The following is a 15,399-nucleotide window of genomic DNA, read 5'->3' on the forward strand; positions in this document are numbered from 1 at the left end:
GGTTTGCTCTGTGAGCCGAAGCCAATCAGCACAGCATGCAGGCTGTCGGAAACGGAGCTCTGAAAGGGGATCTGTGAATGCCAGTAGGGCAGAGAGCCAACAAAGAGCAGAGGGGACTTGAGGGATTATGGGCCATTTCCGGAGGCCAGTCAGAATGCAACAATTGAAATGTCCAGTGTCCTGCACTGTATCCAGAGTGCAGCAAGCTCTGCGCTTGTCCTCAAGGTGGTTTACCTAGTGCCCAGCAACTGCAGAGTTAGTGCCACTCAGTGCCTTGCCAGTGTGGACAGCTCTGGAGTTACAGTGCTGGAAACTTTACTGTGCAGTCACTTGCCAGTGTAGCCTTGGCCAAATCACTCACATTTTTCATGCAAAGTTTCTGCAAAGGTGCTGAATGTTTTTCTGAAATCTGATGGCCGGACTTTCTAGAAGGAGAGAGCACCCACCACGCCGGTGGACATCAGTGAGACATCAGGCCTCAAAGGCCTTGCCTTGGTTGTCTGTGTCCTCAACAGTGTTCTACTGTGACCATCTTTCAGGTATCAATTCTCCGTGACGGTGCTGATCTACTTCCTGCCGCTCCTGGTGATAGGATGCGCCTACACGGTGGTCGGCATCACTCTGTGGGCAAGTGAGATACCCGGCGACTCTTCTGATCGCTATCATGAGCAGGTGTCTGCCAAGCGAAAGGTAAGCAGCTCTCCTGCCTGGTGACTGAATAATTGCAGGCATGCCAAGGCAATGGAACAACCTTGAGTCTATGGTTATTTCCTCTCCTTTCATCACACTTTTCAAAAGTGGTGACCAACTTTAGAAGACTTGGAAGTTTTCTGGGTGCACCACTTGACACCCAGGGTCCTTATTTCCAAAAGGGCTGAGATTTTCAAGTCAATGAGAGATGCAGAAGGGATTATTCCCCTTTATTCAGCTCTGATGATGCCACACCTGGAGTACTGTGTCCAGTTCTGGTCCCCCCCACTATAGAAAGGATGTGGACACATTGGAGAGGGTCCAGTGGAAAGCGACCAAAATTATTCGGGGGCTGGAGCACATAACCTATGTGGCAAGACTGAGGGATTTGGGTTTGTTCAGTCTGCAGAAGAGAAGAGTGAGGGGGGATTTGACAGCAGCCTTCAACTTCCTGAAGGGGGGTTCCAAAGAGGCTGGAGAGAGGCTGTTCTCAGTGGTGATGGATGGCAGAACAAGGAGCAATGGTTTCAAGTTGCAGTGGGGGAGGTCTAGGTAGGATATTAGGAAAAACTATTTCCGTAGGTGGGTGAGAAAGCACTGGGATGGGTTCCGTAGGGAGGGGGTGGAGTCTCCATCCCTAGAGGTGTTTAAGTCTCAGCTTGACAAAGCCCTGGCCGGGTTGATTTAGTTGGGGTTGGTCCTGCCTTGGGCAGGGGGCTGGACTTGATGACCTCCTGAGGTCTCTTCCAGCCCTGGGATTCTATGATTCTATGCTGGTGCCCAACCCCCTTGAAAATTAGGCCCAACAAGATGCCAGCCAGATACACAAAAATTCAGGCACCCAATAACGTGGCACTGAAGGCTTTGCTACCCAGTTCAAATTAAGGCTTGTGTATTGTTTTGGAGAGACTGGATGGTGGAGATAACTGGGAATGGGAGTTATTGGACATTATTGCAAGTCCATCCCCAGTCAGCAGAGGCCAAACGTCATTAATATGGGGCAAAAGTGGGGGATACTTTGGGGTTCAATCCGTTTCCTACAGATGGGGATCCGCAACCCTCACCATTTTCACACCTAAAATAATCAACTCCCGTAGTTGAAAATCACAAGAGAAAGACCAAGCATTGAACAGAGGAGGAGACCACTACCTGACTCCTGGAAGTGGTCCCTTTCCAGGGCAGAGCTGAAGCACATTGGCAAGGCAGAGAGGAGACCTCTGTTCCATCTGGTTTCCTTGGTTGAAACAAAGGACTTCTCTTCCCACGATGGCCTTCCCCTCTCCCTTTCTCCCCCAGAGTTGCTTATGCTGGCTTCAGTTCTGTGGGACAGGCTTTCCTCAGTGGGCCCAGTGTAAACTCCCGCTGTAACCCGGTCTCGCTCCTATCCAGGTTGTGAAGATGATGATCATTGTGGTGTGCACGTTCGCCGTCTGCTGGCTGCCCTACCACTTCTACTTCCTCCTGCAATTTTTTAACCCAGATTGGTACCTGGAGAAGTTTATTCAACAGGTTTACTTGGCAGTCATGTGGCTGGCCATGAGTTCCACCATGTATAACCCAATCATCTACTGCTGCCTCAATGACAGGTAAGATATATCAGTCACCCCCGATAACTCAGCTACTGTTGGAGAGCAATGAAGGGGGCATGTGGGGATGGGTACGGAAGAGGACCCTAGACGTGGTAAGTTGCAGTGTAGCAGGGAGACAAAAGATCAAGGGTTCAAATTACTCAGCACATTGTTTGGGTTTCCCTACATCTGGAGAGTATCAAATTAGCGGCTACCCCGGGCTTCTCTTTACCACAATGTCTTAAAATAAGGGGTGGATTTTCAAAGGAACGGAACACCTGCCTCTTCACCTGAAGTCAATGAGAACTGTGGCTATGGAGCACTTCTGGGGAAAAAACCAACCCCCCAGCTCCTTCCAGCAGTTTTCTCTTGTCAACAGGGACTGTAGATGAGACTTAGAATATGTATTTTGTATAGCTCCTCCGTCTAATGGAGAACAGCCGCACCCCCTGTCTTTGCTGGATGAAAAACCCCTGCTAGAGGTGGGATTTATCCAACCTTTTCTCTCGATACATAAAAAAAATTGTTCCTGTGAGACGACAAAGTGACATCATCATGTCACTCTACGTCCCTCAGGCTGGGGGGTAGACATGGGCGATTAAAGCCCTGTTCCCAGCCCTGCCCCTTCTGCCCGAGGCCCCGGCTCTGGAGTCAAGCCCCACCCATTGTCAGCACGGCCCTCTCCGGTGGCCACGTGGAGAGCCGAGGCCTTTCCAGGTGCCGGGGATAGAGTCGGGCCTGGTGCGCGCTATGGCCAGGCCTGCCCTGGCCTCCAGGGTTAGGGTGAGGCTGCAGTGGGAGGTGGGGAGGGAGAGAAGGGGCCTGGGATGGTGTCAAAAGGTGGGGGGAGAAGGGACCCTAGCTGGTGGAGCGGAAGGAGAAGGGGCCCAAGATGGTGCAGAAGAGGGAGGGGGGAAGGGAGAAGGGACCCAGGCTGGTGTGGCAAGGGAGGGAGAAGAGGCCTGAGCTGCCACCCAGCCCTGCCCCATGGCCGAGGGGAGAGCTGCGGTTGTCTACCCCCCGTGAGAGCCCCCTAGTTTGGGGGGGGGGGGGAAAGGCATAATCAAATCATTTTAATGACTGTCAGTTTGTATTCTTTCCAATGAAAAATGTTCAACGTGACGTAAGTTGTCATTTTGACAATTGGTTTTTCCTTTAAAAGGCAACACTTTCCATTTTGCTCCCTCGGGTAGAAAGGCGCTTGGCTGCTCCTCCTTTCTCATCCTTACCCCCTACTTTACCCGTGGCAAGGGACCGGTAGGAAGGATAACGGGGAAAACCCAACATTCAGATGAAACATTTTCCTTTCAGACAATCTTCAGGCAAATCTCAATTCCTGGGATTTCAAAACAAAGACTCCAGCTTTGAAACAGTCCGCAAAACTACAAGCAAATGTCAATAGGCTGTAACCCAGGCCCAGAGAGTAGGAAGCAGCAGTTTGCTTGGGAAGAGACACCCTTTTACTGCCCGTCAGCGTCTGTATTTGTAAAGGGACCCATCACCATGGCATGAGTTGCAACCTCTGAGTTAATAGATGATACCCACCCTACCCTATCACCATAGCTAGGATCCCTACTTTGTACACACACATGTAGGTGCGTGTACATCATATTGTTACTGTTCTAGCAAATATAAGATTTTAACACTGGGCCAAATCCTGAAATGCCGACTCGGTCAAACTCCCATGGTTTCAATGGGTATTTGAATGGAGTGAGGTTTTCAGGCTTTGATTCAATATTCAGCTTGGATATAAGGTCTGAAGTTCATGCAGAATTGAGAAAAGTTTGCAATCTAAGCTTGGTGAGAAACACAACATTTTGGGGAAGCCCTTAATTAGTATTACTGCCTAAACATGAATCAAGGTCATCAAGGGCCTAGCTTTGGAAATAAGAATTTGGAGTGCAAAGAGGGACTAGGTACATCAAAGCTTGTACCCAGTAAATTTGTCCGCTATAGGCCTCAACTGCAAAAGAGTTTTGCAAGACTCTCTCTTTTACCCAGCATAATAGCAAGGTAGTGGTGGTTGATTGACCGTTGGCAGTGCAGTCCAGCGGTTACAGTGGGGTGGATTAGGGTGCATGACACCTAGATTCTGTTCCAAGTTGAGCCACCAACTTGTGTTGTGACTCCAGGGAAAGTTAGCTATCTCTCAGCTTCTGGTTTTTTAAGTCCTGGATTAAAAGGTGTTGTATGATAATACCTGGTTCTGATGTAGTGCTTGGATCCCAAAGATCTCAAAGGGCTTTTGTAATGGAGAGGAAAAAATACAAAACGGGGAGTGATTGCCTAAGGTGCTGTCCATCTTAGAAGGGCCTGAAGGTTATAATGGATCACAAAATGGATCATGAGTCAACTGCAGAAAAGACTGTGTTGCATGTAAGAGATGGGAGAATTGTCCTGGTCCCCTTGGCACTGCTGAGACCTCAGCTGGAGTAATGTGTCCAGTGCTGGGTACCAGACTTTAGGAAAGATGTGGGCAAACTGCAGATAGATAGATAGATAGATAGATAGATAGATAGATAGATAGATAGATAGATAGATAGATAGATAGATAGATAGATAGATAGATAGATAGATAGATAGATAGAGGGGTTGTGTGAGGTAGATAGGTAGAAAGAGAGAGAGAGATTTAAAAAGACTGGGCATGTTTGGCCTTGAGAAAAGAACACTAGAGTTGCAACCTGATAACAGTCTTCAAAATATGCTAAGGGAGGGCTGCTGGAAAGGGGATGGTGATCAATTGTTCTCCATGTTCACTGAAGGCAGGACAAGAAGCAATGGGTTTAGTCTGCAGCAAGGGAGATTTGGGTTAGACATTAGGAAACGCTTTCTAATTACAGGGAGAGTTAAGTGCTGGAACAAGATTTCAAGAGACGCTGGTGGGTTTTGGGAACAGGTTGGACAAAACACCTATCAAGATGGTCTAGGTGTACTTAGAAGTGCTTCCATTCTGGGGAGCTGGACTTGATGACCACTTGAGTTTCCTTCCAGCCCAACGTTTCTAGGATTCTATGAAATGCCAATCCCCACTTAACTGAAAGGTAAACCGAGGCACAGAAGGGAAGTGACTTAAGGGTCATATGGAGAGTCAGCAGCAGAGCTGGGGGCAGAATGAGGCAGGATGGTCTAGCAGCCAGAATGCTGGTCCATAGGGACATTAAGGTTTGAGAAAGTGCAAGGTCACACTTCTTGCACCAATGCCCACGCCGGGTATGTCTCCCTGTGGATTGCACTGAAAACGTTCAGTAACCCAGCTCAGCCTGTGCTAGGCCTAACATCCCCGCGCTTGGCTGTCTCCTCAGATTCCGCATTGGCTTTAAGCACGCTTTCCGGTGGTGCCCTTTCATCAGTGCTAGTGAATACGAAGGGCTGGAGATGAAGTCTGCCAGGTACCTCCAGACGCAGAGCAGCATGTACAAGATCAGCCGGATGGAGACGACGGTCTCCTCTGTCATCGGCAACGCTGAGGAAGACCCCGAAGAGAACAACAAAATGAAGCGCCTCTCTGTGGATATGACGTCCAACGGCTCCTCCCGCAGTGACTCTAAAACAGTGTCCGAGAGCTTCAGCTTCTATTCCAACACACTCTCCTAAGCCGCCTTCCCACTGAGAGAGGGTCACAAAATATTGCTTATTCCTGGGCCTCCCCCAACCCTTTCCCAGCCCCCACCCCGGTCTCCATTCCATGTGCCTGCCTTCACCTTTTCCTGGCGAAGATGCTCTGGTTGTGACAGTCGTCCCCTCTCAACAGCGTGCCTGTCTTATTACATCGGTTATTACAGTGTTATTACATTGGTTAATATCAGCAATATCTGGTCTCTCTATGGTACCTTGCAGTCGTTTGCTGGGCTGAATGCTTAACCGGTGCCGGCCAGTGAAACCAGATCTTAATTTATGATACGGCGTTGCAGAAAATAAGGTTAAAGGTATCAGAACGTGGCCTTCCATGCGACCGGTCATTCTCCTGCTGTGCTCTGCCATCGATCGGTGTCTCAATGCAATGCTCCACTGGCTTTCCCCACTGCTTTTATTGTCATACTTCCTCCCTTACTTGCCGTTCTCTAGTTGTTGATTTAAAAAATGGAGAAATGGGGTGAAAACAGGAAGACGGAGCTGGTGACTTTTGAAATGAGCGGTCACCTCTGCTGGCTTAGCAGGTAAAACCCTACATGGAGGCTGCCTTTCTTGCAAGTGGTATGTGAAACACAGAGGATTTCAGAACCTTCTACGTGCAGGAAAGATTGAGCTCTTGAAGTGTATTGCTACCCCCTCCTCTCATGTCTTTCTTTTTAAACGCCGCTGCTTAACTTTCTGTCAAGGTATAGCCCTCCTTCGGGGGATCCTACATGGCGTGTAGTCCAGGAGAGTTGATCATGTGACATGGTCCAGCCTCTTCTGTGCTTGCCACTGAAAAGGTTCTAGTGTCATTTTTAATGTCATCCCAGACATGCTCTGTGCACGATCCTAACCTCATGAAGCAAAGACTTCATCTCAGCTCATCAGGGTCGAGGAAGACAGAACCAAGCCAGGACCTCGGATGTTTGCTCTAGCTGGCTGGTTCTGACGGTTTCAGACGCACCTCCCTCCATTGGCCTCGCTCTCATTCCTATGCTCATTAGAACCTCTAGAGCAGGGGTTCCCAACCTATGGGTCGCCATTACATTTCAAAAGGGTCACCAAGTGTCTCCCCAGGTGGCTCTGCCCTCCCTCCTCCCCCCCGTTTTTGAATTGCCTTGGGTCACCAAGTCTTCCTGAATTGTCAAAATGGGTCCTTCTCTGGAAAAGGTTGGGAACCACCACTCTAGAGCCTTTGTTTAAAGTGCTGGAGGGGGGTTGTGGCTTCTCACATTACCATCTGGATAGCCCAAGAGAGGCAAAATACCCAATTCGCTAACATGTTTCACTTTCCCAACCCCCCGCGCCCAACACCCACCAAATTATTCTCATTATATCAAGGGAAATACAGCAAGAAACAAAGCACCTGGGTCAACCCTAATTGTCAGGAAATAAATATAGTTTACAGACAGGCCCTCTCCTGGCCTTTCAAAACATGCTTAGGCCCTGGTCCTATATATGGCCTGGGTTTTCCTCAGGGGTCTCTCAGTTAAGTGCTGAACAGGCCTGATTATGCCTCCTTTGGGACACCTGACAACCAATCATCCAGAGCAGCGTGCTCAGAGACAGCTGTCTCCGCCAAATACACTTGCGATGGGACACAAGTAGAGATGGCAAAAAGCATCTTACAAAACCCCATAAAAGTGCACATGGGACGATGCCAAAGACTGCCTGAGAGCGAGGTAGCAGTAGACAGCTCATGTAGTCACACATAGGCTTAACAATCCCAGTGGACAGTCATTTGGTAAATAAGCCTGGAAGATGGGCTTGATAAGAAAGAATATAATGTATCGGCCAATACAAATGTATGATGTGACTGACAGCGAACAGGCTTGTCTAACACACTTACAAACCCAACCTACGAAAAAGGAAATGGGATACTTCCATTATGGAAGACGCTTTCTGGGGCATTTCAAAACCCTGACAGTAGAACCTCCGAGTTACCAACAGCAGAGCTGCGAACTGATCGTCCACCACACACCTCACTTGGAACCGGGAGGACCCAATCGGCCAGCAGCAGCCCAAACAAAGCAAATACGGCGCAGTGCCGTGTGAAATGTAAATGGCGGTAAGAGGAGCAGAGTTCCAGAGCTGTCCTAAGTCAATGTTCCGCTGTAAACTTTCCAAGGAACCACCACAATGATTCGTTCAGACCTAGGGACATTTCACAGGCGCAAACAACCTCCATTCCGGAGGCGTTTGGAACTCTGGGGTCCTGCTGTCATTGCCGCTTGTAAAATTCTGCGTCACTGAAAGAGACTGAAATACTTTGCAGATACATGGGTGGGTCCAGAGCAGGGTACGGAAAGGACTGCCTGCTTAAATCCACTGAAATGTATAGAATTAAGCCAGAGATCACCTTTGGGGGTTTACTAAGCAGCCTGAGAACTGGCTGTGGGAAAATTCAGCTGTTAAATAAACTCCCATCCCACACTGATTTTTTAGAGGCCAATAGAAAGTCCACAGATTTCTCTGATGGTTGAGAGTATTGGTTGAGACGCTCTCTCATACTTCCTGTCTTGGGAGGCAAGATCTCAAACTTGCTTTCCTGCTGCCTTCCTGATTCTTCAAATCATTTCTAGTAGTTTGCATGAGGCAGGGGGAAAAAAGAAAAGTCATAGATGGAGAAGTTGAAAGTTTTTGTTTGTTTGTGTCTTTGCATGCAGACTTCGGTCCACTGCTTGAAGTCTAAGCCTGTATCTACACCGCCAGGAATCAAACAGTCTCATACGACATTCAAGTGGCCAATGCACAGCATAAGTTTGGCTCACAGACATGCCTAACTGGAAGGGTAGCAATGTAGTTCATGTCTCAAGCGATGAGTTTTTGCTCTGACAATAAAGTTCTGTGGAATTGGCCTTATTGGGGGGAGGGTTAAAGTGGATGTTAGCGAATAACCCTCTTTTGCTAACTGTCCCAGTGGCTGATTTACAGTAAGTTTACAACCAGTAGGATCATTAAACATGGGAGAGCCCTAACGATATGCAGACAGAATCTAACAAGTCACCATAGTTCACAACCTAAGGTGCTTCTTGTGCAACTGTACAGCTTTACAAGCAACTCTGGGCATCCTCAGTGGTATTACTTGAAACAACAACTCAGTGAGAAAGTAGAACGACCTGTTACGATTCGTGTTGTGAAACTGAAAAAGGTGGAATGCACAATTGCCATCGGTATTTGCAGGCTGTAACTGTTTGCAAAGAGCTGTGAATGGCTTCCAAGGTTAGACCAGGGGTCATGCTTACTAACCAGTGTGTAAACTGTCTCAAATGGGCAGGCTCAGGATCATAACCATGAGGCATCATGAAGGAGCACAAGATGGTTTTGTCTGCCTCTTAAAACAAAGTGGGCCAGATGCGTAAGCGGTATAACGCCAATGACTTTAGCTGAGCCTCAAGCATTTATACCAGCTCAGGATCTGGCCCAATGACGAGGACACTTCCAAAGACAAAACCAGCCCCCCGTCTCCAAAGTATTTCTTTTTATTCAGTGAGACTGGGTTAGTAAAACCAAAGTGTTCTGTGTAAAATGGGCACCTTAACAGCTAGAGGGAGTCCAGATCCAGACTTTCCCAAAAATGCAAGTTGATTTGAATTAGGAGCGAGGCTCAGCCTATTGTCAAGACTGCAGAATTAGGCCCTGGAGTTAGTTTTTGGTTCAGGTCCATGTTTATTGGAAATAAATAAATAGGACGTAGGTGGATGTATGGAACAACTAAAGTAGTTCAGATGACTCACTTGTGCAATGAGATGGGGATATCTGCATGTAAATCTTCTACAGTGAGTAAAGAGCTCATGAAAGAGATGTGAGGGAACTCCCCCTCCCAAATACAGTGAGACTTTAAATACTATTATACCTTTCCTTTCAAATAGTGTATGTGTCATGCAGATTCCTTGGGCTTCAATGGTTTCAGGTGCACTCTCAGTTCTTTGATCAGAAATCCAATTTCAAATGGTGATTTCTTTCTAGGCTTTCTGCAATGCTTAACAGTAATATTCTGAGATGGTCACATAGGAGGTCTTCTCCTCCCTCGTTACCCAAACATATGACTCTAACCCACACTAATGGGTGCTGCATGTTCTTTCCTGGGAACATTGGGAAGGGGAGGGGATTTCTGCAATCTAAAATCATGTCTGGTTTTTCAAGCAATTCCTATTTTTATAGAGCATCCAAACACCCAAAACTGAAACCAGCATCCAAAATAATCTCTTTTTGGGAACTGGTAGAATAAGTCCCACCTCTCTAGGGTCTAGGGGCTGGTATCCAAGGGTACGTCTACTCAGAAGCAGTTATTTTGACATAATGTTGAAATATTGTTGAGCTAGAGGACTGCTTATTCCGACTCCTCATTGCACAAGGAGTAAGGGAAGACGGAGAAAGAGTGCTCTATTTTGAAATAAGTGCTGGTAGACGTTCCCAAATTAGCGCAGCGCAAGGTGCATAGCTTATATCGAGATTAGCCCTGCAGTGTAGACGTACCCCAAGTGTGCACCTGATTACAAAGCTGGTCCTGAAAACTGATAGCACCTTTACTTGTAGCTGGTTCCCCCCTTCTTTCCTGGTCCCTAAAATCAATAGGAAAGAGGGGCCAGATCCCTGGAGTTCAGGGGCTGTTCTTTGCAGCCATCCTCATGTTCTGAGAAGATGACCTATAATTCATGTTGCCAACTTCCAGCCAAGTCACAACCTCATGATATAAAGACATCTCAGAACACTGAAATCACTGTCTGAAGGAGCAAGCCAGAGCTCTGCATATTTGCTACAGCTGGCTGTTTGCAGTGACTTCAGACAGGCCAATGGGCTGACACGTAACTTGAATTCCCACCAAAAGATGGTTAGATCTTCTAGCCTCGACTGTAGGCTTCTAACATTCTTCTTCATAGGTTAGAGCACAATGCCAAAGTCACTAACACATCCTTACTTGTGTCTTCCCTGACACTCCCCACATTACTGACAGAAATCAACATACATACAGCCAGGAGAAAAATATCAGCTCCAACTTATTTGCTGCAACCTAAAATAAGTTTGCAGAGAGTGGATCAAGTGGTAGGTGTAGCCCAAACTATTGTGGCTTGAGGCCTATGCAAGAGAAATGCAGTTAGCTCTACACACCAAAGAGGTTGCTTTGTGACTATCATGGTTGGCATGTTTCAGTGATAGCTGTGTTAGTCTGTGTCTGCAAAAACAACGAGCAGTCCTGTGGCATCTATGGGTATGTCTACACTGCCACCCTGGTTCAAACTAGGGTGGCTAATGTAGGCATTCGAAGTTGCAAATGAAGCCTGGGATTTAAATATCCCGGGCTTCATTTGCATCTTGCCGGGCACCGCCATTTTTAAATCCCCCTTAGTGCGGATTCCATGCTCGCGGCTACACGCGGCACAGAGTAGGTAGTTCGAATTAGGCTCTCTAATTTGAACTACCGGTACACCTCGTTCCACGAGGAGTAACGTTAGTTCAAATTAGCCTAATTCGAACTACCTACTCTGTGCCGCGTGTAGCTGCGGGCACGGAGTCCGCACTAAGGGGGATTTTAAAATGGTGGCGCCCGGCAAGATGCAAATGAAGCCCGGGATATTTAAATCCTGGGCTTCATTTGCAACTTCAAATGCCTACATTAGCCACCGTAGTTCGAACTAGGGTGGCAGTGTAGACATACCCTTAGGCTGTGTCTAGACTGGCCAGTTTTTCCGGAAAATCAGCCGCTTTTCCGGAAAAACTTGCCAGCTGTCTACACTGGCCGCTTGAATTTCCACAAAAGCACTGACTTCCTACTGTAAGAAATCAGTGCTTTTTGCAGAAATACTATGCTGCTCCCGTTTGGGCAAAAGTCACTTTTGCGCAAAACTTTTGCGCAAAAGGGCCAGTGTAGACAGCTGAGATTTGTTTTCCTCAAAAAAGCCCCGATCGCGAAAATGGCAATCGGGGCTTTTTTGCGGAAAAGCGCATCTAGATTGGCCATGGACGCTTTTCCGCAAAAAGTGCTTTTGCGGGAAAGCGTCCGTGCCAATCTAGACGCTCTTTTCCGCAAATGCTTTTAACGGAAAACTTTTCCGTTAACTGCATTTCCAGAAAATCATGCCAGTCTAGACGTAGCCTTAGAGACTAACAGATTTATCAAGGCATAAGCCTTCTTGGGTAAAGCCCACTTCATCGGATGAATTGGAGTGGCGTTTACAAGAACAGCGATTTGGCTCACGTTGAGGCATTGGAGGTCCTACCATGCCATACCAACAGGTCCCATTCCTGTGCAGAAGTGGCATCTGCTACATTTAGTCAAGGTTGGATTTAGTTCTTGGCGAACTCCCCCATGGGTGCATCTACACAATAGCGCAGACCTCGAAATAAGCTACGCAATGTGAGCTACACAAATTGCATAGCTTATTTCAAAATTTGGCGCTGTCTCCACAGCTATTATGTAGAAATAAATCGCTATTCTGCTGACTTGCGTAATCCTTGTATAACAAGGTTTACAGGGAGTGGGAGTAAGAAGCCCGTTATTTCTAATTTATTTTGAAATAACCGTCTTCTGTAGGCGGCACATAACGTTATTTTGGAATAGTGGATGTTGTTCCGAAATAACTCTGCTGTGGAGATGTACCCCGTGAGGCTCTGAGCTGCAAAAGCCCAGTTGCCTCTTAGCTAGAATAATCTTGCTGAATTTTATAACCATAACAGGCTTCATGGACCCAGGGGAGCTGGTAGCTTCACTGGGCCCCTGGGCAAGGTGGGGGAAGGGGGCACGGTTCCATGCTCCTAGAAGGGGTGGAGCCTTGGACAGAAGGGGCGGGGACAGGGGCATTCAGCCCACAGAACCACGCCGTGTGGGGCTCCAGTGACAATTTAAAGGGCCCCCTTCTGGGCAGGTCTGCATGGACCTATTCTGCGAGATTCACTCTTCTTGTTGTCAGAGAGAGACATACAGACTCAAATCTTTTAATATGATGCTCATAATTTCCTTACCCCAGACACTCTATAGTGTCACAGCCCCAGAGTCAAAGATTTATCGCCTTCATAAAATCCGCAGCGTTTTAATGCTCTGAAATGGTTTGCCCGCCCATGGCTGAGTCACAGCAAAACCTCTAGCTTGAGCTTCATGATGCCCTGGAGAAGGGGGGAAATAAATCTGAGCCACCGCGGGAGAGAGGTAAAAGATCACATTCAGCTCCCCTGACTTCCCCCAAGACAATGGGGTTTTTCCCTTCCTCTGCAGCATGGGACACAGGAGACTTGCTGGTTTGAACGGCAGGAAATGGTGCATTCTGTGCAAGTTTAAGTCTTCAAATCAAGATTGGGAGACGTCAGTAACTCAGCCAGGGGAGCCGACAGACACGCCAGGCCCCTGGGGGACCAGCTCCATGCTCCTGGAAGGGGCAGGGCATTGAGTGGAAGGGCAGCCAGCCCTTAGCGCCACCTTCAGCCATGTCAGCCCCCACCAGCCCTTGCAGCCACTAAGAGCATGTGGCACTGGGCTCCGGCGGCGATTTAATGGGCCCAGGACCCAGGGTTCTGCATGCTGCCTGGAGCCCCACGCCCTATAGAATTGGCAGGCCCCCAGGCACTGGTCCCCTTTCCCCACACCCTCCCATCAGTGGGCCTGAATTCAGCCAGAGGCTATAGGAGTGGGTGGGTGCGGATCTGTGGGCTGAAATGGGTAAGAGGCCAGATTAGATGATCATGATGGTTCCATTCTGGCCTTCCAGGCAATAGTCGGACTTTAAGCTTTTAGCCCTGGACAAAGCGATTCTACGTCTGCGCAATATGGTCCGTTCAGAAAAAAACTATATTATCACCATGTGATGTCCCGACAGCTTGTGATGTTCAATTCATGGTCCAGCTGACGGCGGCAGTGTTGTACGACGTGCACTCTGTAGTAGCGTCTGTGTGAAACCCAAACTGTGGAGTTTGTTTACTGTGAAGCCGAAACATATTTTCATAAATAAACATTGATTTTGTGAGGCTGGGTTGCAAGCCGGCTGTTGGATAAACCGTGACTTGAGCTGGCAATCATTGCATGGGGGCTGCTGGCGACACCGGTCGGGCACTGGCGCAGTGGGGGGAAGGAGTGGGATTCCCTGGGCTCGAGGGAAAGGGCTGTCGCTGGCATTGGATTTCGAGATCTGGAGGCACACGAGCGAGAGGAGACGGTGCAGAGCTCACACAGTCTCGAGGAGGCACGAGACGTTTGTCGTTGCTGACGGTGACCGCTGAGCCACGAGTCAGCATCCAGCGAGCTGCCTCTGAGAGCAACTCCCCCATTTTAAAATGAACAGTTGTCATGGAGGGTGGGGGACTCACTGGGCCCTGCACCCCCCTCCCCAGCCAGACGGGACTCTCAGGTAGAACAAAAGGTTTATTGGTTGTCAGGGACACCGCGTAGTTCAGATGTTTTGTTACAGGCACCAGGAGCAGTCAGCACAATCCATCTTGGGGTGCCCTGGCCCTCAGGCCGGGCAGGCTCCCTTCTTCCTGAGCCAGCCAAAAACTAACTTGCTCAGTGGTTTGAACATTGGCCTGCTAAGCCCAGGGTTGTGAGTTCAATCCTTGCGGGGGCCAATTGGGGCAAAAATTTGTCAGGGATGGTACTTGGTCCTGCTGTGAAGGCAGGGGACTGGACTCAATGACCTTTCAAGGTCCCTTTCAGCTCTAGGAGATAGGCAATCTCCACTTACAGCCACTGTCCACAGCCCCTCAGCCAGCCCTGTGTCCTGCTTCCAGGGCCAAGGTGTTCTCTGCTGGAGACAGAACATACTTCCCCAGTGAATCTCATCCTCCTCATGTAGATCGTGCTGCCATGCCTGGGGAAACTGAGGCACCCACACACACTGAAGAGCAGTGTCGGACTGTAGGAATTGTGCAACCAGTGAATGTAACAACACAGGGGACTACAAGAAGGGACAAAATCCCCATAATGGTACTTATTGGCTCCTTTCTTTGCCTGGAACCCTGAGGTAGGACGCACTGGGAAGATGGCTCTGGCAGTAGCCTGTAGCAACACAATTATTTTCAACTAGCACACTGGCCTGGCATTGCTCAGGTTCTTACAGAGGGGTCCAGGGCAGGGGGCTGTAGGGGGATGCAGGAGTCAGGGTTAGGTGGGGCTCATGGAAAGGGTTGGTGGGGTGCAGAAAGTCTCAGAAAGTCTGGAAGGTTCCAGGAGATTCTACAAAGCTCCAGAAATTGTAAGTCAGGGATAGGCAATAATATTTGATGGGGAGGGGGGGCAGTCCAAGATTTTGGTATGTGATCAAGGACCACACTTTTGTGTAGGGGGAGTAGGGGTCTACAATGGAGGTTGGGTGCAGAAGGAAGCTCAGGGTAGGGGACTCAGGTGCAGGAGGAGATGTGGGGTCTGCGAGGAAGTTGGGTGAAAGAGGGTTGTAACCTGGGGCAGGGGATTGGGGTGCAGGGTCTAGGAGGGGGTATGGGTGCCGGAGAGGATTCTGGCCTGGGGGAGAGCTATGAGAGGGGGTGCAGGGTCTGGGAGGGAGCTGTGACCTGGGGCGGAAGATTGCAGAGGGTTTGG

The 15,399-nt window shown here is 48.7% G+C and overlaps 1 protein-coding gene across 1 annotated transcript in view; it reads left to right on the plus strand.

Annotated features, from left to right (window-relative positions):
* The window catches only part of LOC102447598 (substance-P receptor), a 117,199-nt gene extending 106,048 nt beyond the window's left edge, over positions 1–11,151 (plus strand). Inside the window, exons 3-5 of the mRNA XM_006129102.5 lie at positions 540–690; positions 2,080–2,276; positions 5,561–11,151. Coding sequence (XP_006129164.3) covers positions 540–690; positions 2,080–2,276; positions 5,561–5,852 — 640 coding nt within the window. The 3' untranslated portion in view covers positions 5,853–11,151. The remainder of the gene's footprint in view (positions 1–539; positions 691–2,079; positions 2,277–5,560) is intronic.
* Positions 11,152–15,399: the final 4,248 nt, after the last annotated feature.

Source organism: Pelodiscus sinensis, chromosome 28, assembly GCF_052426305.1.
Source record: "Pelodiscus sinensis isolate ZL-2025 chromosome 28, ASM5242630v1, whole genome shotgun sequence".
NCBI classification, from domain to species: Eukaryota; Metazoa; Chordata; order Testudines; family Trionychidae; genus Pelodiscus; species Pelodiscus sinensis.